The sequence below is a fragment of the Pithys albifrons genome, chromosome 3 (genome assembly GCF_047495875.1).
Source record: "Pithys albifrons albifrons isolate INPA30051 chromosome 3, PitAlb_v1, whole genome shotgun sequence".
NCBI classification, from domain to species: domain Eukaryota; kingdom Metazoa; phylum Chordata; class Aves; order Passeriformes; family Thamnophilidae; genus Pithys; species Pithys albifrons.
Genome location: NC_092460.1, coordinates 48,929,613 through 48,956,223, shown reverse-complemented (window position 1 = coordinate 48,956,223; position 26,611 = coordinate 48,929,613). Strand labels below are relative to the sequence as shown.

The 26,611-nt window shown below is 48.0% G+C and overlaps 1 protein-coding gene across 2 annotated transcripts in view; it reads left to right on the top strand.

Moving 5' to 3' along the window:
• The window catches only part of ELFN2 (extracellular leucine rich repeat and fibronectin type III domain containing 2), a 53,453-nt gene extending 27,048 nt beyond the window's left edge, over positions 1–26,405 (top strand). Inside the window, exons 1-2 of one of the 2 annotated variants that reach the window (XM_071551733.1) lie at positions 5,093–5,397; positions 23,080–26,405. In XM_071551733.1, coding sequence (XP_071407834.1) covers positions 23,693–26,119 — 2,427 coding nt within the window. In that variant the 5' untranslated portion in view covers positions 5,093–5,397; positions 23,080–23,692 and the 3' untranslated portion in view covers positions 26,120–26,405. Of the gene's footprint in view, positions 1–5,092; positions 5,398–23,079 lie in introns of those variants that run through there. The other variant, XM_071551734.1, reaches the window with a different exon arrangement.
• The last annotated feature ends 206 nt before the right edge of the window (positions 26,406–26,611 follow it).

The following is a 26,611-nucleotide window of genomic DNA, read 5'->3' as shown; positions in this document are numbered from 1 at the left end:
GATGATTTGACTGCTGTTCCTCTTGTTATTTCTCTCCAAAGTCCTCATCACTTGTTGGTGCATCTTTTCGGGAGCAAAGATCAGGGTTCATTCACCCTGACCTTCTTCTTAAGAGGTACTTTTTCAAGCTGAGGACTCAATTCACATCCTGTTTTGAAGATCTCTATCTCCTCTGCCACTCAGAAGAGCTTGCTGGGAGATCAGGCTTTGTTAAAGCAGGGAGCCCCTGTCCCAGGGATGATGGGCAGGAAGGAAAGCATGGTGCCTTGCCAGCACAGGGAGGTAATAACCTGACTTTATCAACTAAGTGCCCACGAGCAAGCCAAGGGTAGTGTTAACCTTGCTTTGTAGGATGAAGATAATACCCTGTCCACAACATAGAACAGGGTGCTCGTCTTTCTGTACAGTATGGATCACTGCTTGTTAAATGTGAGGGCTAGGGGGGGGAAGGGGGGGGAGGGGAGATGCTGCTGGAGTGGTTGACAGGGCCCTCAAAACAAGATATCAAGTATTGAGTACCAATGGCAAGGCAGATACAATGTCTCTGGTGTCACTCTCAGTGAGTGCATAGATGCTCGCTTGCTACCAGGGAGTCCACACAAAGGGAGAAGGAGATGGGAAAGATAACACCAATAGGATGAGCAGGCTCAGTGCCTCCTGAGGAGACCCCTCTTGTGCTGGGAGTGCAGGGAGTCAGGGAGGGAAGGCAAGGACGGGGGACGCTCTGCTGGCAAGCTGACATCCCTCGAAGTGGCTGGGAGTTGTGGAAGTCAGCTTTTGTTCCTGGACTCCCATTCATCAGCTGGTAGGTGCAGCTTGGAGGAAAGAGAGGCCTTAAGTAAAGTGTAGAAGCAAAAATATTAATGCGACAACTGGGGCTACAGCATTGCACAGTGAGTGATCAGCAGTAATGCTTGAGTAGGAACTGGAGCTTACCCTGGGGGTGTGGGCTTGATCTGTGTTGGGAGGTGAGTAAATATATTGCGGTGACCTCTTATCCCAGGAAGGTGCCTGACCTAGCACTGCTGAGGATATACTTGTCCTGAAAATGGGCTGCATCTGAGCTGCTGGGCATGCAGGTACCTGCCTTTAGAGGACACACAGCAAGGCTGGGGCACACTTCTGCACAGGTTGCATCGGCAGTGACAGAACCAGAGCATGTCAGCAAAGAGACCCGCTCTGGAATCCACTTTGCAACTGGCTCTGCAAAAATGTTTTTGTCCTTTCTACATCCTGGGCAACAAAGCCTCCATCACACCGTCACCTTTCTTGAGGCATCTCTGTTTCTGTCAATCTATCCACAAATGCAAAGAGAACATTTGTGCAGGTGTCCCCCCTATGCCAGACAGCCGTGCTGGCTGTTGTAACAAGCTCATTCAGGCAGGATGTGTTCACCCCCTCTAAACAGTAGTCATTGTCTATTCCTAGGCAGAACTGTGCTTCTGGAGGACATCTAGCACAACTAACTCATCATGACAACCAGCAGCAACTTTAGGCTGCTTTCACAGAGCTGTTTGTGGAATCACCTCAGCCCTTTAGCACAAGATGTACACTTGCAGCAAGACCTGCCACTACATAAGAGAGGCTTCTGTTTTTTGCAACTTGTGTGTCTCTGGCAAATGCTAGTCCATGACTAATGTATTCATTGCTGACAGGTCAGCATGAGATTGGAGAAGGGGGATCTTCAGCTCAGTGGGATTGCTGAGAGCACATGGGCTTTGGAGCAGTAAGGATGTGATGAAGTTGTTAGCTACAAAAGACTGTGGTCTTAAGGCCTTGACCTAGATGAGTGCAGGTTCATAAACACAGGATGGGGCACACTCACAGCTTTCCTGGAGATGGGAAAAGTTATTTAAGGGCAGGCCCTAGGATCTTCAGGACCTGCCCCTTGCTTTCTGGTGATGAGAGAACCTGATCCTGTTGGGACTGACTAGCAGAGATCCCAAGTCTTCCCATTTGCCTGATTAGCAGTGTTTCTGCTCACTGTTTGTTCAGGGACGATCCTGTGTGTGAAGCTGTACCCTCGCCACAGAACACTGGGCTGAAGAGAGTATAGTGGAGGGTGGAGGCTGAGTGCACCTGTGATTTATGGGAAGATTACAACATTGCCTGCAAATCCATGTGAATGTCAGCATGGTTTATATTATCTGCACCACGGTGGTATGTTACATTCTCACAACATGTGGAAGGTGAGAAGGGGCAGACTTTTCATATGGAGCTGCCTCTGGGCATTGCTATTTTTTACTTCATCCTTGGAGCTGGTGAGTCTGGTATTGTTGCAAGGTGACATGTATGAGGAAATCTGACACCAAGCTGGAGGATCTATGTGGATGTATCATGATACAGTCAACAAAGTGAGCTGCTTGCTGTTGCTTTGATGTGATCATATGACAGTTTGATGCTTTATTCAAAGCACTGGTTACAACTTCCTTACCCTTCTTTCCCAAGCACTTCGAGGCCAACCAATGTATTAATAAATGAGAGGGATTAAAGTAAACAGTACTTTGAAAATCATTAGGCATCCCAAATGCCTGCAAACAAACAGCAGTTGAAGTAAAAATACAAAATGCAAATAGGCTAAGAACTGGGCCATAAAATATTGTATCCTAGCCTTGGGGCAGCTCTGGAAAGAAAAAACATATTTTTTCCCTTACCTCTTTGGGTTGAGACAGATGAAATAGTACTGGGGCACCGTGAATGAGGAATGGCCCCTGCTCAAGTTCCTGCAGTGGTACAGAGCCTGCCCCACCAGTAGCTTTACTGGCTGCAGACCAAAGATGTGGGGCAATGAGGCCACAAGCACCAGCTACAGGGCAGGAGCTAAGGCAAGATCTGAAGGCTACAGACTGGGGACCATCTGGGTGAGCAGCTGTCCCAGGCAGCTCCTTCTGCTGCTCTTGGTCCTGACCCTTACCCCCCAGGCACTGCATACCCAGTTCTCTCCTCCTCTCAGCTCATTGCCTTTCTCACTCCAAGTCTAGCTCCACTTTCCTTTTCTGAAGACCCAGGAACTGACAGAGACAATTCACACAGCATCCAGTTCCATTTCCCTCAGTGGTACCAAAGCTGGGCCCCCAGCACTGGTGGCCACATCAGCAGGAATTCTGGCTGCTGCCAGGGCAATAAAAGACCACATTACTCAATGACCTTTCCTCGTTCTGTATCCTGGCTGGGGTGGTGCATTTATTGTTGCCAACTGCCTTTTTCTTCTCAATCTGTGCTAACTTGCAGACACACTGTTAAAAGCTCTGTCCCAATGAGAAAATACACTCCTCAAGGACATCACAAGGGGTACATACGGTGGATGAGAGTGTGGCTGATGATCTGATTGTGATATTTTGGGTGGTGTTTATAGGGGGATTACTTGAAAAAATAAGTCTTTCAAAAATGCATTGGAGAAATATGCATGTCTTTGATGTGTTTTAAAACTGGTGTGGTCCTGCTTAAGAAGTGGAAGTAATGAGGGCAATCAGTCTCAGCTCAGTAGGATAATTTTTAGGCCAGAGAAATACTAAGGGATCACAACTGACTGATGTTCCCAGCCCAGCAAAGAACAGGAAGATCCAGTTTTCCAGGCAGTTGTTGGAGGTCCAGTGTTGGTGAATGAGATATTCACCACCTTCAAGACTGAGCATCCTATCTGTACTTGGAGAAGACTGTGTGTTTGTGAGGAGGAGGTGGGGTTCAGCTGTGAGAAGTCTGCCTGATTCAAGAATTGTCTGGACCATCTTGAGTTTCTCTTGCGTGACAGACTTCACAAGCATCACTGGCCAGGGAGAAAGCAGTCAGACAATGAGAGAAAGCTGGCCTAGGAAAAGGCAGAGCCTGTCTGATAATTGAATACTTCTCCCCGCCTGGCCAGCGTGCTGTGAGTGGAAGACATCATGAGGCCAAGTGCCTGCCACTGCCAAGGGACTTTTCTCCTCCACACGGCCACTGGAATTTCTAATCCAGGCTGTATAGGACAATGCTGTCATGTTAGTAATAGTATAACTCTCTTAGCAGTCTACCGGTATGACAGTCACAAAGAGAACAGTGTAGGCTGAATATGCACTCATGCTTGCTAAGCCTGTAATCCCAGCTTTGATTTTCTCTCCCTCTTTTCATTTTTTCTTTTTTCCCTTAAATAATCAGTTCAAACTTAATAAGAGTGATTAACTAGTTGCCTGTTTATCCTTGGCATGGTGTTCAATTTGCATTGCACAGGGCAGAAAGACAGAAGGCATGGAGAAAAGGAAGAACTGGGGGAGGGAAGGGAAAGCAGGGGAGTATTCCTGTTTCCTCTCTCCATGTAAACTAAGGTTGGTATAATTTTGTGAACCTGAAAGTCTTGGCTGTTATTTCCCCCATGGTCAGAAGAGGCTGGTGATCAGCTCTGTTCTATCGATTTAGATATTTTGTGGCTTTCTTAGTAAAGATTCAGCAGCTGTTAGCAGCTGATGGGAAGTGTTTGGTGGTCTGTGAGACAGAGGGAGGCAGGGCTTATGAGTGTCCTGGACTTCTCTGGATTGTGTGCTTGTGGTTGTTGGGCTTGGAGGAGGCAAGGGTCAGTGATGGAGCTAAGCCCTTCCAAGGCTGTCTCATGCAATTTTGTCTGAGACTGTGTCTGTACCTCCTTGAGGCTGATCTTTTTTCTCTGCTGATCCTAGCAGACCCCAGATGTTCCTCAGCACAGGCAGATGCAAGACCTGCTGTGGGGCTGATTGCAGCACCATAATGTGTTTCTGCATCCAAACCCCTTTTGACTCTTGTCTGCCCAGGAATCGGACCACCTCTTCTCAGAAACTGCTTGGGCTGGGCAGCAAGATTCGCCATTGGGCAGTAGTAAGTAAAAACAAGGAATTGCTGGGTATGCATGTGAAGACTGTTGCCCAAGAGCTGCTGTTAAGAACTGCCTTGCACTGTTCTTCTTGCTCTGGGCAGTCACTGGCCTCTGTCACACCTCAGCCAGTTTTGCCCCAGGTGCTTCTTCCAGGGTGAGCCTCCTCCCTCCTTGTCTCCAGCGGTAGGCACAGCCCCGCTGAACTGCTCTGGGCTGCAGGTGGCTGTGCTTTTGGCTGGATGACACTGAGCATAGAAGACATGGAGCAGGTCATCCGGAATAAGCAGTTAAATGTGGGCTAGTGCACAGGAGGACAGTGAACACGAGAGGGCAGGAAGGTTAGAAAAACTGAGAAGTATTTGTCATGTCTGGGCTTCGTGACCGAAGATTTGGGAAGGGCTCTACCCACATGGGTGGGCTCTACCCACATGGGTGTGCCCTTCCAGCCTGCGCAGTGAATATTTTAGGTGAGGCTCAGCGTGCACAGAACTGGCTCCACCCTTTAACTCCTAAGGTTCATCTGCCACGGCTGAGCGAGCTTGGATGGTGACAGTGTATTAGAATAGTACTGAAAGGTGAGTTCAACTAGCCTTCTGCTTCACCTTGGTTAAATATTGTGTGCCCATGGTTCACCATGGCATGACTGGTCCTGACTCCCAAAGAGCTGTGTCCACATGACCCATGTGTGGTGCTGAGACTGCCTGGCATAGAGAAGACAGCTCCATCTGAAGCTGAGGGGAGCTCTGGGGCACTTTGGCAGCTTGTGGGGTGATGAGTGATGGCAGGGAACATGCTGTCGTGCAGTATCAGTGAAGTACTGCTCATCTCTCAGCTGTCTGCTTCTCTTGCTTTTTGTGAATCTCTTCTCACTTCTCCTTTTCATGTGCTCATATCACCTCTCTTTTGCTCACTTTCTCTGTGGTGCATGGCTCAGTGAATATAATCCATAGATAACCCTCTATTCTCTTTTCTCTTCCTCACCATCTTTCTCACTCATTCTTTCTTCCTGTCTCTCACTAAAGTTCTGTTGCTCTCCCTGCCAATTTATTCTTCTCTTTCCTCCCACACCGTCCCCATTTAATCAATCTCAGCACAGTCCTGTTTTTCACCAGAGCTGGTGTTTCATGCTTACTCCTATGGAGGTAGGGCAGGCAGGTGTAGGGTTAGGGTACCAGGTAGGAAACAGGAGAGCTGAGACTTTCTTTGGTGACCAGGGGCAAGTCACATCACCCATTCTGTGGCTTGGCTCCTTTCCTTTGAAATGGGAACACTACAGCTATAAGTTAATCTGCAGTGCTTAGAGGTTGTGTGGCCAAGGTCTGCAAAGCTCCTGGAAGTGGGCTGCAGCTCTTTGGGTGCTCAAGCAGTGTTTGTCTTTGGTGCCCAGCTAAGCCCTTGTGTCCAGACTGACACATTGGAGGCACGTTCTTAGCCCTGCCCATTGTCCTATTCACGAAGTCTGCCCCACCCAGTCTTTCATAAGAAATAACCCTATGGGATACAACTGACAGACATGAAGTTTTGATCTGCAGTGATCCAGAGCTACGTCCCTGCTAATCCTTGGGCAACTCCTGTTCCTGTTGATGCTACCCTTGTAAACAAATCACGAAGAGTCCCCGCCCCTCCCCTTTCACCTTTCTCTACTTTCCTTTTTCCTGCCGTGCTGCTTGTACACCTTCGCATACCAGAGCCTGCCTTGCCTGCTGGCTGTTCAGGGCTCGCCCGGAGCTGCCAGATGCTTGCACCTTCTTAGCTCTCACGGGTAGGAGTTGCTATGGGAGACAGCAAGAAAGAAAAAGAGCCTTCCCCAGCAGCCCTAGGATCCAGAAGTCTTCTATTGAGTGGAGAACACCCCCCTCTTGTGCTCCTTCCTCCCTCTCAGCCCCCCTTTAGAGAGCACTCTGCAGAAAGCCGCCTTTGAAGCCCCTTAATTAGTGTCCCGTGTGTCCTGAACGAAGCCCTTCATTACCACCAGCAAGAGGCACAAATTGGCATGTGTTTCAGGTTTGGGCTCAGTGCCAGAATTTTTTTCCATTCCCCTCTCTCCAAACCTCTCCAGCTTCCCCGTTCCTTGGACCATGTGCACACACACATTCACTTTTTCTCACAGAAAAACATACACACACACAAGGGATCCTGCCAAAAAAAGAAACATCCCCTTACCGTCATCCCAGATTTGAGAGAAAAAACCCAAATGACAAAAGGTCGCTCTGATCCCTGCCTCCCCAGCCCCCCGGCTCGCTCTTGGCTCCGCTGACCATTCAGCATATGCAACTGCACGGTTGGGGTCATTATCAGCTCCAGAGTATCTCTCACAGCCTGTGGATGTGCTCAGAGGGTGCTAATTAGTGAGAGAAGGGCTGATTAGGTTAGAAATTAAGTGTTTATTTTCTCGTCTGCTTTTTTTCTTTTTTTTTTCTTTGTGTGTGCATGAGTGTAAAAATAGTGAGGCCAGATGGAGTCTCAGGAATGATGGGAGAAAAGGCAGCCAGGAGTCAAAGGGGGTGAATCTGTATCCTGCCTCACCTCTCCTGCACACCCTGGGTGGACAGGCATTCTGCAAATTCACAGTGTTCCTGTAGCACACAGGCAGCCACCACACCACACATGCCCTATGGCTCTCCTTGTTGGGATTGAGCTGGGCATTGCCTCTCTGCACAATGTCCTGTAGAAGCTTTTCATGCCTGCAGAGCCTCTCATCTCCACCATCTCATCTTTTCCAGCTCAAAAATAATGCCTTAGTTCCTCCCCCCCCCCCTCATTTTGTTTAATCTCAATGTCACTATTAGGCGCAGCCAACAGGTTACTGGCATCACCAGCCTTTCAGGGACACTCCTGGTCTTCTCCTGGCAGTGTCTCCCTCCATGTTATTGTTCTCACAGAGACATCTCACCTCACAGGGTCTTGCCCTTCCAGACTGAGGAAATTCAGTCTATCTCTGCCATGGACTTTGGCTCTCCATTGCAAAAGGTGCAACACAGGACTCCCAAAGCCAGTTAGGAATCTGATGTACGGGAACACCAAAGTCTCTATGCCTGAGCAAACCCTGTCCTTGTTCTGACATCAAACCATTCTCCCCTGCATCCTTGCTAGCTTCAGCCTGTTATGGTGTCTCGGTTTGAGGGGAAAAACCAAAATGTTTTACCCACAAGCAGGGGAGGGGCCTCCTCCACAATAATCACACCACTCTTTATCAAATTTAAGAAAAGGAATTTTAATACAAGAAGGATAACTGCTATATATATATATATATATATGTAAACAGACTAGTGCAACCCACTTCCCCAACACCATAAGAGAAAAAAAAAAAAAAACAACAACAAAACCCAGCAGGTTTTCCTCCGGGAGAAAAGGTTATACTTAAGTGTCCTTGTCACAGCCCGGCTGGCTGCAGAGTGAGTTTCAGTCCCTCTCCAGCGAAACAGATGAGCAGTGGGCTTTCAGATGGACTCAGTCTCTTCCCCCTGTGTTCCCCGTCCAAGAAGCAGAAAGGTACGAGCAACCAGCAGCAAATCCAAGGCAGGCAGCAGCACGGCAGGAAAAAGTAGTCCGAAGTAGGCAGCGGCAAGACAGCCAGGGAAAACCCCAGCAGTAACCAGCAGGGCAGCCTGCCTCCTTGGAGCCCCCACTCCCCCGTTCCGCCAAGCCAAGACTGAGGAGAATATCCAAAAAAAACCCCAAAAGAGACAAACCTGCCCCCACCCCAGCGATCACAGTTAACTGCTTCTTTTGTTAACCGCTGGCCTGGGCAGTTAAGTGGCAGGGGAGAGAATTTACATAATAATCCCAAACTACAACATATGGGCTGTGGGATAAGGAAGAGCAGATCATGGTCTGGCTAAATAGCAACTTTGCCTTTCTACAAGACTATTCAGTGCTTCCAGCTCTCCATGGAGCAGCTTTGAGGCTGTGAGGGGCAGTTGAAAAACCATCTTCTTCCTTCCACTTGGCCTAAAGGAGATCGCTGGGACCAGTATTTTGTATGCACTGGACATGGAGACTTTCTCCAAAGGCCAGTATTTAGGCTGACAATATTCAGGTTTCAGCAGGTTGGAGGAGAGGAAGGGAAAGAGGCTGTACATCTGGCTTTCTGGGGTGGGAATTGTGCTGGCAGACTCAAGATGAGTCCACACCGTTGGAGGTTGGCATCTGCAGCAGGCCAATTTATGTGACCTGAGAGCTCGCTGTGACGTTGGGAATGAAGGCCAGCTAGGGATATGACTGTTGAGAAAGGTCTGAGTTTGTTTTGTTGATCATCTGGAGGTGGATGGTGGTAGTGTGTAAGATCTAACCACTACAGTGCGCTAGAGGAGTATTTGTAGGGAGGAGCATTTGCTCAGTAACCAATTGGGAGATTGTGATCCTTTAGAATCATAGCTAATTGGGATGTGTGGATCTGACGGCAGGGGAGATTCTTTTGCTGACACAAGTTGGTTGACCTGACGCCATGACTCTTAGTTCCACTTCAGAGCCCAGGTAGAAAGTGTCTAGTGCATGGGGGCTTTGTACCTGTGAAATAATAAGTCTGACTTCTTTCAAGAGTGGGAGAGCAGCTAGGAGATCCCCAGCTCCAGAGGTGTATTTCTGGTGGGAGGAGAGGACACATGTATGTGCTGGTGTTCCTCAGGCTGTGTGCTGTAAGTTTGACTGCATGCATGACTGTTTGGCTGTTGCACGAGAGGAGGGTTTATTTGTCTGGCTACAATTCAGGCCTCATTCCCTTTTCATCACGATGGTGCTTTTTTACCATGTGGCTCCTGCAAACAGCCAAACAAATAAACACACACATGGGAATCCAAACTCCCTATTACCACCACATTGCAGATGCATCCTGGTTTGGCCTGTATTTCTCCCGTTGCCACAGCAACGGTAAGTCAGAGAGTAAATCAGAATATCCTCTCTGGTGCTCAACACCTGCATATGGCAAAGTAAATGACAGTGTGGAAAGTCTGGTCCATTTCCCCTACCTCTCCTTCCCAACTTCTGTTTAGCAGAGACCCTCCAGAGACCTGTCATATGCCTGTCACAGCCCAAAGGAGATCACAAACCTCCTCCACAGAGCATGAGGGAACACCATCTCTGCTGTGACCAGCAATCCTCCTTATTGCCTCCTCTAGTTGCTGTGTCTTCCATGGAGAACGTTTAGGTCTGAATCAGTGTTCACTGTTCATGGTCTCTGCTCAGCTGGCTTTTAACAAGATGAGTCCCGTCAGCTCCACTAGAGACCAAACAGCATCCAAACCAGGCTTAGCAACCCACTTCTTGCTTCAGCAAACTCTGCTTACAGCTGGGAGAAACAGAGCCTTTCAAGAGGAGCAAAGCAATCAAAGCACATTTAGGACCAGGACTCCTGTCCAGCTGAGTTCAGAAATATGCTCACTGGGACAGCTGCCAAATGGGCTTCACCAGCTACATTTTGTGTTGGCCTTGAGCACTTCTGATGTCGGCGATGTGCTTACAGGAGAGCTCTGGCTGTCCAGAAAGAAGAGTCCTTAGGAGGAGAGAAGGGACACTGTCCCTAAGAACTGGTGTGGGGCACTCCCCTAGAAGTAGGGGAGAAGCTGGACCTGTGTTTTCTACAGCAGCTCTTTCTATGTGCACCCCAGTTTGGGTATTTCTAGGTGCTACAAAAGCCCTGGAGGACAACCTGCACCGGCTTTTGTGCCAGCAGGTGATTACAACATATCCATCACTTGTGCCTCCCTCAGGTTTGGCCATGACTACCTTAATTAGGAATCTCACTCTGTTCTTTGCCTGGATTTCCCCCCGAGAGTCTAATTTATGGCTCCCCAGTGATTGCTATGTGTAAATACAATGCACTTCCAGCATGGCAATGTGAATGCCCTAGTGCATTGGAGCTGTTAACCCTTCAGCAGCTGAAGATACTCCCCACACCTCCCTGTTGTGAGACCTGCCTTGTTTGTCAGAGAGAGGGTCCATGGGAACCCAGCCTGGTTCTTGGCATGCCTACAGATAGGTGTGATGGGTGGATCCAGAGGTCTCCTCAGGTTCCTCTGGTGGGAAAGGGAGGAGGCAGAAGCGACCCAAAGAAAAAGCAAAAGGGCCATTTCATGATTAAATGCTGGAGCACAGCAGCAGTGTAAAAATATACATATATCATAAGCCTTAATTAACACAGGCGAAGGGAAAAGGAGAAAAAAAGCCACTTTTTAAAGATTTCACAGAGACTATAAACTGGCAGCAGAGAAAAAATGTAATACATGCAAATTAATGGCATAAATTTAGGGTTACTTAACTTCACAAATGTTAACAAGCTCATAAAAAAAGTTATTCTTTCTCAGTTTCCTGTCGATGTTTGTTTAATTCTCTCTTTCGCTGTCTTTTTCCCCCTCTGTTGAGAAGATTATGTTTTCAGTATATTCCTCCTAAACTAATTCTGGCTCTCTCTCTTCCTTCTAGCTCCCTCCTCTCCTTTGTCTCTTTCTCTGTACCTACCTCATCTGTTCGCCTTCCTTTTCTGTCTATCATATTCTTAATGTCCCCATCATCATAGTATCTTCTCATGGGCTCTCAGGCTACTCCCTTTTTCTCCTGTGTTTTTTGGGGGTTTTGATTTGGTTTGGTTTGGGTTTGGTGGGCGGTTTTTTGGTGTTTTTTTTTTAGTTTTTTTTTTTTTAGGTTTTTTTTTCTGTAGCAGTCAGTGTAACTCCATCCTGGTAGTGCTATACACAACACCGTCAATTTCCAAACATGCATTCTTCCCTGCCACTGGCAGACAAAGAAGGCAAGGAGCAAATTAAGTGGTCTCCAGCTGAACTGCTCGTTTATCAAGCGTTTGAACGGCTGTTTGTTGCTGCAGACTGTATAGCTGGAGGCAGAGGTAAGAGTGTGTGGGCAGGCTGCGTTGGTACGCCATAGCCCCACTTTGAAATGGCTGTCACAGTTCCCCCTACACTGTCCCCTTTATTCAAAGCTCTGCCTTCTTACAGTGGTGTATAATAAAGGGCATGGTAGCTCCTTGCTGAGCCTGGGAAGTCATGAGCCCCTGAGGTCACAGTGTCTCTGCTTCCCGCATGTTTCTTGCTTTGCTTACAGATAAAACTAAGTTTAGAAAACTCAGGCAATTGCCAGTTTAGCTCTGCCAAAACTCATTTTTCTGGAAAGAGGACATATGCCTTTTGTTCTGCTTCTTTTAAAGGCACCAAGGACACCCCAACTTGCATTACTTGTGACGTAACTCATCCTTTCCATGATGCTACTGCATTCTGTTCTTAGGCTCTTGTTCTCATTGCTTAAAGGGAGGATGGTTGGAAAAAAAATCTCATTTTGACTTATGGACCAGACTGAGTCATAGGAAGACATCATTAAAAAAGAGAGGGGGTGGATATCATCATTTTTGGCCACAAGCCATCCTTGGAGCTCTCAAAGTCATCTGTAAATATTACTGCCAGATCTGTTTCAGTATCAGAGACAGCAGTCCTGGCCAATAGCTTTTCTCTTGAGTGGCCCAATTTGGTATTTCAGAATACTGGAGAGAAGAGGGGGAAGTTGGTGTTTTATTCAACATAGCAACCTTTGGAAATAGGAGATGAAATTACAAGTTGGAGTGCCCCGGCAGCAGTGAAAATAAAAAAATCCAAACAAGCAAAGTAAAAAAAAGGAAAAGTCTGGATTTCTCAAAGCAAGAGAAAGGATGTTGGTGAGTGGGTAACAGAGAGGTTAGGAAGAGGAAACACAGAGGGAAAATCTGTTATGTTTGGAAGATGTGGGAACTGTCAACACAGATGTTGCAGAAGAAGCAATTGAGAAGCTGAATGGGACTTGTATGGGATAACAGTTGGGTGGATGCTTAAGTATATTGCTAAATGGAGACCTGAATGAGTGAGAACAAGAAATAATCATGCGAGAGTCCCTGTGCAGTGTCAGTCTCTGTTCAGATTGACATCACAGGCTTTCCCACTGATATAAATCATTGTTTTTCCTGGGTAGGCAATGAGTCAGGGTGACTCCAAAGCTTAGGGTTTGGCCTATGCAGATTAAGAGGAGTAGTAAGGAACAAATAAAATATGGCATATACAAGGATGACTAAAGACTAGAAGAGAAAAAAAGAACAGTGTGGGGAAAGGAATAGGGTCATGGTGAGGGACAAGGAAGGGCTGCCAGATGAATTGCTTGCTAGGGCTACCTGGAGAGAGATTTAGGGGGATGTGGCATCATTCCCTGGCCATGAAGTGTGTATTACCTGGGTTAATGGGTAAGACATTACCGTGCCCCTATTAGCTAAGTGTTGCTCCTTTTTTCAGTTCTTTCTGCTTGGATCAGTGTAGAACAGTTTTTTTCTCACTGAACATATTTGCAGCACCTACGAAACCAGGGACCTGATAGCAGTTACATCCTTTATGTACTCTGCTACTGAGAGCATCAAAAGAGGCAGAGCAGAGAATAGGTGGGAAAAAAAGATGGAAATCTGGACTGGGCAAGAAGAAAGGAAAGAGTGGTGTTTTTTAAATTAAGCTAGTCCCTATTTTTGATTGCATTGTAGCTAGAATTAGCTTTGGCCTACATAATTAAAATGGAGATGCCGAGGTACCAGCAGGAACAATTATTTCGTTGGGTTATTTGCATGGATCATCTGTTTGCTGCAGAGCTGCTGTAAGAAATGCAACACCATGAGTAGACATTTATAATTGTAGAGAGGGGGAATGAATAAATGTGTTTCAAAGAACAAGAAGAATTCTAAATGTCAGCAAAGGGGTATATGACTCACTCATTGGGAAAATACTATTATTGGATACGTAAGTAGGACTGTACAAAGCACTCAGAGGAGGGATGCTACTAGAAAAAAGGAGAATTAATAAATGAAGGTAACATTTGGGTAAGTGACAGTGAATGAATGGGGAGATGTCCTGTAAGTACCATGAGCCAACATAGGCCTGGAGTGAAAGCAGAGGGAGAACGCGGGGTGAGAATGACGAAGGATGAAAAGAGAGATCATGGACAATGAGGAGGAGCGTTGCTGGAGACTGCTGAAATACAATGGAATGGATGAGTGTTTGTTAAAAAACTACTTGGCTTTTGGCAGTATAATGGTGGCAGAGAGTATTCTACTGACTCAGGATTAAAGAAATAAATGAGGTGGAACTCCATGGGAGGAGAGGAAATAGCTGTGTTGAGAAGGCAGGAGGAGGCGCAGGACCCACCTGGAGAGGTGGGTTAGGCTGGGATGGACGCATGGTGTGGAGGTATCCTGCCCTGTTTTTCAAAAGAAAAAAACAGTGTCTGAGGGTAACAGAGGATGTTGTATAAATTACAGACACAGTTGAAGTGAGTAATGCAGGATCAAGGCATTTTGCATAAATTCAAGACAGGCATTGAAAATAATTAACAAATGCTCCTGGTGCAGTTGACAACAAAGTTGCAGACTTCTTGAGTCCAGAACATGTTGAACTTGAAACCTTTCAGTTGCCAAATCCAGGACACCACCCCAACAACCCATCCCACATGTCTAACTGGTCATCCTTACAGCCTGAAACGCTGTGTGCTAGCATATCTGCCCAAGCAGAGGCCAAGGAGTTCAGCAACTTCTGTGAATGGATCAGTCCAGTTTACACCCAGGGTCAGAGGATCTCCAGTCTTAGAGATTTCCTGAGCCTTTAGTTTAGGTCCAGCTGGGAGCAGATTTTATTTTGGTTTTGAAACCCTGAATTTCCAGCAAGCTGCTTTTCTGGCTGTCTTGGGTTGATTGAGTTGGTAGAGAGACAGATGTAGGTGGATAATGGGGGGAGGGGGTGGTAAGTGGCAGAGCTATTGCCTTAGCGAGAGGGAAGGATGCCGTATAAGTACTGCCAGTCCCCATTCAGTGAGCAAGTGGTGAGTCAGGGGCAGGTACTGAGTCAGCAAGAAGGCGGACGGCTAGGTGGGTGGGTAGAGCACCCTGGCGAGCTCAGTACAAACCACTCAGCTGCACCGTTGCACTCAGCTCCCCGTGGGAAAGTTGCAGGCAGTGGTTCAGGCTACTGCATCAGTTTCTCCCCTTCCCATGCAATTCCCTGGTCTGCTTTTCTGAGACAATGGGGATTTGGAGAGGGCCCCTGACCATAGCCTCAGATGGGCACATATTTTCCTGATGTGTCTGTGAAGCTACTTGCAAACACTGCCTCACTGTGAGATGTGATATTAAAAGAAGAGGAATGAAAACAGCTGATGAAGGTAGAGAGAGCCCTTCAGCCTGTCTCACCCCAAAGATACCACTCATGCAGTCAGAGAGCTGATGACAGGTAGGAGGGGAGAGAGAAAAGAAAGAAAAATAGAAATGAGGTGGAAACGAGAGTGAGGGAGAGAAAATATTTGAGAGATGAAAAGAAATTACCATACGGCAGGATCCTGTTATTCAACCTAATTTTCAAAGGACTGCAGCTGTCGCACTGAGATAATCTGTTAATTATAACAGTCATTGTGTTTTGGCAATGGAAGAAAAAAAACAGGCTCTAAACAAGGCAAGGTAGTGGGGAAAAGAGAGGGGAGGTACGACTGTGTCAAAATGCATGGCAGATATTAGCTTGAAATCTAGGTGGGCGAGCTGGCCGGGAGGAGGGTCCCTTCCCAGCAAGGCTGAGCTATGCCGTTGCCTGCGGGTGGAGGATGGGAGGAAGGTGGAAGCACCCATGTGGAAACATAATGCCCTGTCCAGTGTGGGGCTATTCTTCTTGCTGAATCCAAGCATACACTGACCAGAGGAAGAACTTTGAGGGGCCGAAGTGTGCCTGTTAGCCTGTGCTAACACAGCATTTCACTTTTGGGTCACCTGAAACAGCTTCCCCACACCTTTGTCTGCTTCTGCCTCACACCAGGATCAGGACTGCATCTGCCGTATTTGAACCACTCTCTCTGCTTCTGGTTGCCTCTCCATTTGCAGAAATCCTGATCACAGGGGCAGTCCCATCTTTTGACATCTTGCAGATTAATGACTTTGGGAACTAACACATGACTGTCACAGACACCCTGTCTGGGAAGGTCTTGCAAGGGCAGTCCCTTTTTCTCACGGGAGTGGTGGCTTAACCTCCAGAATTTTCACGCTGTGGTGGCTGCTGCTTCTATTTGGAGAGAGGCCTCACTGCCAGTGAGGGAACCTCTCTCACATGGTTGCCCAGGGCAAGGTTGCTTGGAAGGTGAGAAAACACTGAAGGATACTTGAATGCCAGTTCTTGTACCCCACATGAGTTTGCAGGCCTGGAGGTATGCTACACAGGAAAAATGGCTGCCAGTCACCTCATGAAATGATTGCTACTCCAGGACCTATGTGATTCCTTAGGGTCTGAATGCTTCCAGTAAGAGAGAGCAGTGAGCTATACTACAAGGGTCCATGCCCTTTCCTGCCCTACCTGCAGGGTGGCATGTTTGGGGGCATTCCAAACTGGCACCTTTGTGTTGCTGGGGATGTATTTCTTATCCAGAAATACTGGAGGTATGCTTGGTTTGAGTGAGGGCATCTTTCAAATAGCTTGTGGTCCTGCTGTTCACAGCCAGACTGGTAACAGCCAGTTGTTGAAGTAAATAGAGCAGCAAGGCCGGCACAGGACAGCAGAGGCATGGTAATGACCCTGAGGGGATGGGGGGTCTTCGCAGTGACATCACATACAGCCCAAGAATGTCTCCTGGCCTCATGCTGGACATGCTGCATAGGAGCACACAACAGACAGAGTGCTCCCACCCTACTCCCTACAGCTGTTACCACCCGTGGACCCAGAGTCCCCACACCTGGCCTGTTTCCTGCAGCAGCTCACAGACAAACCCATGCAAAGCTGCCACTCCTGTCCCTTTACCCCTTGACAGCTGACAGAGAGCAGAGGTCAGTCCTTGTCCCCTACAGCAGCTCTTTCCCACATGCCTGCCCTCACACTCTGCTCCCTGCAGTGATTCACATCAGGGGACACATACAGAAGAAGTGTTCCCACCACTTTTCCTACAGCCCTTCACCCATACGTGCACTCACGCAGCCATGAGTGTCTCCCGTGATCTGTGTATGCCCACACACAGCCCACACTCCCACTCCGTCCCCTACAGCGCCTCTCACACAGACAAACACTCCCACCCCCTTCTCCAAAGTGACTGCTTCATGCAAACACATACACTCACAAACAGTGCTTTACCTGGTTCTCCATGGCAATTCCTCTCTCCTCAGGAGCCAGCACTGATTCTTTGATTCACAGAGTGATTAACCCACATACACCCCCAGCCCACACATCCACCCCATCACCTATGGCAACTCCTCCACATATACACCCCCTCCACCTCGCACTCCTGGACCTGACACTGCCACCACTTTCTCTACAGTGACTCACACCAATGCACAGCCGTGCATCTGCATATCTTGCTCTTGCATTCCCTACAGCAGGTCCCTACAGTCAGTCACACAGAGCCAATGCTCCCTCCCCTTGGCTGACAGGAATTATTTCTAAGCCTTTCTACTGCCTCATGTCTGGGCTCATGGGATAGCAACAAGGGGGAGTGATGTTTCTCAGGCCCCCTTCTCCCCTCTGGATGGAGAGTGTTGAAGGCAGCCTTTTTGCTGATAATATTTTTATGACACCTGTAATCTCCTGACATCCTCTCCTACCTGGGGAATGCTTTTCCTCAAGCTTACCCCCATGTACATACCTCTGTGGACTGCTGCTGTAGGCTCTCTGGGTGGAGCTGGCTTGATGCAAATCCCCCTTAATCTTCAATAATCATATTAATATAAAAGGTAACCATTTCACTTTGGAAAACAAAAGTGGCTTTCTGGCCTGCCAGGGAACTACTGGCATATGAAAGACCTTTCTGCCAGTATTTATCACTCTAAAATAAGATTTATGCTTCTAAAGCTCTGTCTTTTCTTTCATGCTTCTGAGCTGCTTCATTTTTTTCCCCTGAGCCTTCCCATTCTCTCTCTTGCTGCCTAACAAATTAGGCATCTAATCGCTGTTGGGGAGGCGCGATGGGAGAGCAGGGGGTTTATATACAGCATTGTGTTGGGTTTTTTTCATGGTTAGTCTTTACGCTGTTTGGCTCAGGAAAGGTTTGGAGTTAATGGCTGTGCATTTGCTTGAGGCTGGGTGCATGTGTGTGGCATCTGAATTCTTCCCGTGCCCCAAATTGGCCAAAGGGCAGGACTGCAGAGCAGCATGTCCTTGGGGCAGTACTAAAGCCTGTATTTCAGCCCTTTTCCCTTCTCCTGTGCAGGGACTCACTATTTCTGGATGGAATTTGAACTTTGTGAGCATCCTTGCAGTGGTGTTCTGGGAGAAGCAGCTAAGAGCTTGCTTGGTTTTTTGGGCTTTCTCACTGCAATGTCCTGCTGGGATTCTAGTGCTTTGGGCTTCCTCATGTCAGGGGCAGCTGGAGTTTGGGAGCTGCAGTCTTCCTCCCTACTCATGGTAGGGCAAGCCCAGCTTTCAAAGGGATGATTTTTCTTCCAGCAGGCACTATGGATTTGTATATGGTGAAATGAATTTGACCAGAGTTGAAGCATGACTTTTTTCTTGCAACAACAATTTGCCAGAATTCACAGAGCCTCTAATGTTGACTGGACACCTTCAGCAGGACTCATTGAAATCAGTTCAACCCTTGTGAGGGATGAAAACTTCATCTGGTTAGTGACATGGGAACTTCTTTTGTTGCATGACTTTCTAGGGTGTCTCTACAGCTCCCATGACCTGGATTTTTGAAGCTACAGGGCCAATTTCAAAAAAACATAACATTGGAATGGAATTCAGAGATGTTGAGATCTCATGTGTTTCATGAAAATAGGATAAATTAGAGAAGAGAGAACATGAAAGAAAGACCTTCACTGAGACCCACTGAATGAATGAGTATTGTATGAACTTAACCCTTGGTGAACATCAGAGAATCTGCAGTAGAAGATACTCTCTATCACTCTCTCTCTCTCAAATGCCTTCCACAACACAGAGTCATAGGTCAGATTGAGCTCAGTCTTGCTTCCTCTCCATCTTCTCTTGGTCCCGGACTTCTCAGGGTTTCTGGTGCACGTCTGGGCACAGTCATGGATTCTTCATTGTATGACTTGATGGTAACTCCTGCAATAAATAGGAGCATTCCAGGAAGCAGCAGGGCTGAGAGGGAAGGGACTGCTGTTGTGTAAGTGTTACAGCAGTGCTGCAAGCTTCTCCCACGGCATTATGCTTGCACTATAGCCAGGTGCAAAAGCAAGGACAATCTCTGAGTGGTGATTTGAAGTGGCTGCAGTGATGCTCAGACCACTGTGTGTTACAGAAACTACCCAACAGGTATAGAGAGTCCCTTCAAGTAAGGCACCAATTCCCAGTGTCAAGCACAGCTGGGAAAGGCTACTCCTTCAGAAAGTAGTTAAAGGACTCTTAGAAGGATCTTAAAGCCAAGAAGATGAGGCAGAGCCTCTTGGAGATGGTATTTATGCCCTGAGGCCTGCCAGGAGCAGGCAGCACACTGAGCTGGGAAAAGAGATGATGCTCAGCTGCAGCATGAAGCTTAAGAAAGCAGCAGGAGCTTTGGCCTGGTTTCGGGGTGTCCCCAGAGAAGTCAAGAATGTTTGGCAGGTTTTTAATGTGTGCATTTCTAATGGGAGGCTCTTAGCGCCGTTTAAGCAATGGTAGAATTAAGTGCTGGCTTTTCCAGTGCATGGAGCCCCAGGAGGACAAGGTTGACAAGGTCAGAACTTCAGGCCCAAATTGCTGCTATATGTGGCTTTTCTGGTTGCTTTGTATTCTCTCTCAGTTTTGGCCCTTCCACCCCCTTGGTCCCCAGCTTTCCTCTGTCTGTCCTATCCTGTTGGTCCATACTCTCACTGGATATATTTTAACCTGTCCTCAACCTGGCCATCTAACTAGTGACTGTAATCCTGTGTCACCCCCTATGCCACCTTGATCTCCAAGTCAAAGGGATGTCTGTGGCCATCAGGACACTCAGCTCCTGACTCAGATTTTGTGCTCTTCTCTCTCCATTTTACCTTCCCTGCTTTTTACTCTGAACAGTGGAACCATCCCTGTGGCCTGCTGCTCTTCTCCAAACAAAGTCATGCAAAGAAACGCTGAGGCGTCCATTAATAGAGAATAAACCAGAGGGGAATTGCTGAGAGGTTGTAGCTGGTGGGTTGACTTTGTGCCTGCCAAGGAGGGTACAGCTATTCATGGGTACAATGTCCCTACTGCTCCTTGATGCTGTTGTGTACATGAGGATGCCCAGGAGCCAAGGGCTTGTTGTGAGAACCATCTTGGGTGACACTGAAGAGTGTTAGAACCTTACAGCTGGGTAAGTCCAGCACATGGAGCTGGTGACCTTGTACCTTCCTTATAAAACATATCCCATGTCCCAGATTTTCCTCTTGCCCATAAGCTCTCCACAACTCTTGCAAACCCTTCCTTAGCTCTCCTGTGTGCTGAAGTTGCTCATCCTTGCTTTTTCTGCCCACTCTCCATCCCTGCATCTTCTTGCTGTGTTGCAAGGGAAGAAAACAACCAACTCCATTGTCAGCACCTTTCTGTCCAGCAAAAAGGACAGAGTGTTGGTTCCTTGTGCTGTTGGACTCCAATGCTATGTGATTTATGATCATTTGGCTGTAGACAGTTGAGGGAGGGCAGGCTGCTGCCCCCCATTCCTGGCCTCCCTTTGACTATGAAATGCCAGGGTCAGGGAGCAGCTGCTCCCTAAAAGGCAGGGCATGTCTGTGGTGGAGCTGGCATTGGGCTGAGCTCAAATGGGGCCATGGGCAGGGGTGGAGTAGGCTACAGATTAAGCTGGCCTCAGGGCCCTTAAAACCAACATGATACCAGGGAAACAGGAGCTATTGGGGGAAGAATGTTAGGGTCTGTGTATTTCTCATACATAGCCACTTTGGGGATCCAAGGGGACCAAGGATTTTGATTTGAGGAATGAGTTGACCTTTCCTTTGGCCTGCAGCTGAGGCAATGCTACACAGCTAAGGAGGAGGTAGACAGGAAGCAGGTCTCTATTCATAATCCCCTTGTTTTTCACACATGGCAAGGACAAACACCACCTTCATTTCCATCCACCCCTTAACCCAGCCACTTCTTTTCTTTGCAGGCTACTAGGACATCTGCCATTTCAAACCCTCTCTGTCCTGCCTGAGTGCAGCTTCTTGAGTGGGATGGGGTGGCTCTCACCAATTGCTGGGGCTGCTCAAGAGAAACATGGTCCTGTCCTCAGAGTTTCTCTCTGTGCACCATGAACAAGTTAAGCAGGCAATGGTCCCTTCAACACACCATATGGAGCAGCCTGTGCTACCAGAAGGGGTCAAAGTAAGGGGGCTAGGTGTTCCTGTATGGAGTTGGATATTATGCAGAGTATTTCGTGAGGTGAGACAGGCAGGCCAAATCATAATGCTCAGAGAAGGATGCTGGCTAAAATTTGGGCTAAACTATCCACTACTTGCTCAGGGGCTACTCCTGGCCTCTCTCTAGCGTGAACATACTTTGGGCAATAATATGCAAAAAGCATGATAGTATCTGCCACTCCTTTGTTCAGTGGAAGAGATCAGGTAAAGCGAAGGAGCATTAGAGAGGTGTTGAGTAATATCAGAGGCCTGTGGGTTCCAACTTGTGGAGAGCCAGATGTGCCTCTTAGCTGATACATCTGGGGAGAGAGTGTCAGGAAATTATTTCTCATTGTATTGTAAGGCTGAGAAACAAAGCAACAGACTGTGAAAACCTGTGCCTTCTGCTTCAATGCTGGCTGAGGCAAAGTGGAGGCAGCAGCTGGAGGCCATCATATGACAACCATAAGTGACATGAGTTTGGTAGCCTCAGCTGTGGGGAATGGAGGCTTTCTTTCTATTGGTCTAGCTCTTCTCCCCCTCTCTTTCTCCATCTTGGCTTTACTTTTTGGATTATTGAATATTTAAGTGTTTCTCTGTGACACTATCTCTGATCCCTTAATCCAGCTGGCCTGGTAATTCCACAAACCCAAATCAGCTCAGATTTCTCCACAGACATAAGCCTTGTTCCTCAAGGGTTCACTCCTCCTTCATTTATCTTCCTTCATTTTATTTCTGCCCTTTGTGTCTCTGTGCTAGAAATCGTTTCAGCTTTTGCAGCAAAAGCTTTGGCAATATCTTTAGTGAGCAGCCTCCCCCCAAAATAAAAAGGGGAAAAGGAAATTTTTTTTTTTCATTAGCCAAGAGTCTTCTTTTTTTTTCTCATTGTTTCCTTGCTCCTCGAAATTAAAAAAAAAAAAGCACAGTGCCTACATGTTTTATCTGCTGTATGAAATTATTTCCTCTGCACTGCCTGAGGACACCCCTGCCAAGCTCCTGTCTCAGCACAGTGGGAGAAGGATTGAAGCTGTAGCTGGAGAGAAAGGTGCTCCAGGCTGCCCTTCCCAGCCAGAACCAGAAGCTTGCCCAGAGCCCAGAAATACATTTGTTGTGGTTTAACAAGCAAATGTCACTTTGCCTGCAAGATGTGTTTTCTCATAAAGGGGCAGTGTTTATAACCCCAAGGAGAGGTGGTAAAGTACAAAGATGTAAGCTGTGCACATCTCTGTGGTGGGGGGTAGGTGGGTGATGTGCTTCACCTCAGGACTGCTGGCATTATTAGGTGAGAGACTGGAGGCTGGTATTTGACACACTGCCTGCACCCTGCTCCCCACCTCCCCAGCATGCTCAAGCCAGACTGGTTCACCTCAACAGCCTTGTCCGTGCACCAAGAGGGAGGAACAATTTTTAGAGCAGAAGTGGTTACACGTGGCTTGAATTATTTATCCCTCTTGCATCAAGGAAGAAAGGAAGAAAAAAAAGTGGTGGGTTTTTTCTGGGTTTTTTGTTTTTGTTTTTTTTTTTGGGCTGGGGGGAAGCTTGTCTGCATTTTCCGTGCTTCACGCATTCTGTGTACAACATTTTCAGAAAGTTGAAAAATCATGGCTTTGGCTGTGCTTGGGGCTTGCCCTTGTTTACACAGGGAGTTTTGAGCCCCCGCAATAACAGCTTTATGTTTCCCACTCTCCCTTTCCTTCCCCTTCTACTCCCACATCACTGCCTTCCCCCAGGTGCCTGACTGTGATCACACTATTTAAGGAAGCCCAGATGCCCTTCTGCATACCTCTGATATGAGATTATAGATCGTGAGGGTTCCCTTCTCAAAGGCTTATCAGCATGGCAGGCAGTACTCTCCTCTCCTGTTTGCACCCCCCAAAATGCTGTCTCTTCCTCATATCCCTCTTCTCATGAAACGTTGCTGTCTATACTCTTATCTCAAAGACCTTTCCAACTGATGTTTCCTCTTGTCTCCTGTGTGTTTCTTTTCCAGATTCCAGTGACAGATGGATCTCTCTCGTGTGCACTTGCTCTTTCCCTCTCTATTTTTGTTTTCGACATGTTTGATCTGAAGCTCTGAAGCTTCTCAGAGGGAACCCAGGAAGGGAAGAAGAGAAGGAATAGAAACTGAAGGAGCGTGAGCGACAGAGGAGGCAGCCCTGCCTTGTTCTTCCAAATCACACTGTGGAAGGGCCAGGGAAGACTACAAGGGGGAGGACTTGTGTTTGTTTTGGGGTAGGCTTGGTGCGGGTGGGGGGTGTGTGGGAAGGAGAAAAGGGAAAAAGGTATGTGAGTCATTCATGAGCATCAAAGAAGATTCATTATCATTGCCCTGAACTTTTGTCTAGAAAAGAAGGACAAGGTAGTTCCCTTCCAGACCAAACATACATGGTCTTACCTTTTGGATGTTCTGGAAGAAGACTGCATGTGTTCCCCCTCCTCTATGCTCCTGGCTTGATCCAGGGAGCAAGAAGAAATCATGCTGATGACATCCACTAGGACTGGGGTGCTCATACCTTTCCATTGCTAAAGTTCGGTTACTGCCCCTTAGTTTCCTTTTGCTGTGGTCCTGACATTTTTGTTGGGGATTTTTTTTCCGTGTCCTGATGAGGTCACCACTGCAGACCATGCTGTGCCTGGGATTATGGGCAGCTGCCCTGCTCTGCTTGTTTTCCCCTGGGACCGTGCGAGGGGACTGCTGGCTGATTGAGGGGGACAAAGGTTATGTGTGGCTGGCCATCTGCAGCCAGAACCAGCCCCCGTATGAGACAATCCCCCAGCACATCAACAGCACGGTGCACGACTTGCGTCTGAACGAGAATAAGCTCAAAGTGGTGCTGTACTCCTCCCTCAACCGCTTTGGCAACCTGACTGATTTGAACCTGACTAAGAATGAGATCTCCTACATTGAGGATGGGGCTTTCATGGGCCAGTCAAACCTCCAGGTCTTACAGCTGGGCTACAACAAACTCACCAACCTAACAGAGGGCATGTTGCGGGGCATGGCCCGTCTTCAGTTCCTCTTTGTGCAGCACAACCTAATTGAGCTGGTCACCCCTACTGCCTTCAATGAGTGCCCCAGCTTGATTAGCATTGACCTGTCATCCAACCGTCTCAGCCGTCTGGAGGGGAACACTTTCACCAGTTTGAGCAATCTGATGGTGTGCGAGCTGGCTGGTAACCCCTTCAACTGTGACTGTAGCCTCTACAGCTTTCTTAACTGGCTGGCTCTCTTCAACAATGTCACCAAGAACTATGACCGCCTCCAGTGTGAGACTCCACGGGAGTTTGCTGGGTATCCTCTTCTGGTACCTCGTCCTCACCACAACCGCAATGCCATCACCATCTTCCAGTCCATGTGCAGAGGTGGCACCATCCCCTCCCTCTCCAGGGTCAATCCCACTCCTTACACCCCTGACTCCCAGCGAGACCTGGATGAAGGCTCAGCCATCAGCCCTGGGGACTTCCTCTCAGTCAAGCCTCCAGCCTCCTCCACCACTGACTCCTCCTTCAGTCCCAGCATCAAGTTACATGACGTCACCATCACTTCAGCTATCCTGATGGTAACCATCCCCATGCCCTACAGTAAGATGTATGTGCTGGTCCAATACAACAATAGCTATGTTTCTGACATAGCAACACTGAAGAGCAAGAAGGAATATGTCACTGTCAACAAGTTAAAGGCCCACACTGATTACACGTTTTGTGTGGCCTCTATCCGCAACAACAGGCGTTACAACCATACTTGCCTGACCTTTGCAACCCGGAGCAAAGGCAGGGAGGACCCTATTTCGAGTACTTCCACCACCACACACTATATCATGACCACTCTGGGTTGCCTCTTTGGGATGGTCATTGTCCTGGGGGTTGTGTACTACTGCCTGAGGAAGCGGAGGATGCAGGAGGAGAAACAGAAGTCCCTCAATGTCAAAAAGACAATTCTGGAAATGCGTTATGGATCAGATATTGATACCAGTACCATGGTCCATCCTTCCCAGAAGCTGGTTGAGCCACCTGTCATCCCTGTCTCACGGATGTCCTCTATCCCTTCCATGATTGGGGAGAAGTTGCCCCCATCAAAGTCAATGGAAGCTGGGATGGAGACTCCTAAAGTCACCACTAAAGGTAACTACATTGAGGTGCGGACTGGTGGTGGGGATGGGCTGGAGAGAACCCAGCGGGATGAGGACTTGAGGGAGCTTGACAATGGGCAAGGCTCAGCTGCTGAGATCTCTACTATAGCCAAGGAGGTAGACAAGGTCAACCAGATCATCAACAACTGTATTGATGCCCTCAAGCTGGACACAGCATCCTTCCTGGGTGGTGGGACTGGTGTTGACTCAGATATGGCCTTTGAGTGCCAGTCCATCCCAGCTGGTTCCTCGGGTGCACTAGAGCGGCCCAGCTTTCTTTCCCCACCCTACAAGGAAAGCTCCCACCACCCTTTGCAGCGCCAGCTGAGTGCTGATGCTGCTGTGGCCAGAAAGACTTGCAGTGTCTCCTCTAGTGGTTCCATCAAAAGCGCCAAGGTCTTCAGCTTGGATGTGCCAGACCACCCACCACTCAGCAAGTCTGACTCCAAATACATTGAGAAGGGCAGCCCACTGAACAGCCCTTTGGATCGTCTTCCCTTGGTGTCTCCGAGTGCCATCCACCACTTGGAGGTCAAGCCTTCTTACCATTGTAGTGAGCACCGTCACTCCTTCCCGGCCCTGTACTATGAGGAAAGTGCTGACACCTTGAGCCAGCGGGTGTCATTCCTCAAGCCACTCTCCCGGTCCAAGCGAGACTCAACGTACTCCCAGCTCTCCCCCAGACACTACTTCTCGGGCTACTCCTCCAGCCCTGAGTACTCATCAGAGAGCACCCACAAGATCTGGGAGCGATTCCGGCCTTACAAGAAGCATCACAGGGAGGAGGTTTACATGGCAGCTGGGCATGCCCTGCGGAAGAAAGTTCAGTTTGCCAAGGACGAGGATCTGCATGACATCCTGGATTACTGGAAAGGAGTGTCTGCTCAGCAGAAGCTGTGACTCTTCCTCACAAGGAAACAATACAAACCAAGACCCCCCTCAAACAACCAGAAAAAAAAGCCACTTGACTGTGAAAGATAAACCAACAGCAAAATACTCCTGACAAATACAAAATTTTTCTTAAAGTTTACAACAACAGAAAACTCTTTCTCTCACACACACACAGAGATGCATAGACATACACACACACACACATGCCAAATTGTCTCTACTGTGTTATGGGGACCATTGTTCTGCCTGCAGATGGCTAGGAGGAGCATCCTGCTCTAACACTGTGGTAACAACATTGGAGTGTGGGTGGGTGGGAATGGCCAGGGAGTGGGTGGCAGTGGTGGTGGGGGAAGGGTAGGGATGGACACTCACTGAGCACGAAACTCAGCTGTCAACTGTTCATCTTTCTGTTCCTGTTGTGGGCTGATTTTTCTTTTGGGTGGGAGGGGAGGACTTTGGTTTAGAAAGCTTCCCTGTCCACCTGAATACACCTGCTATTCC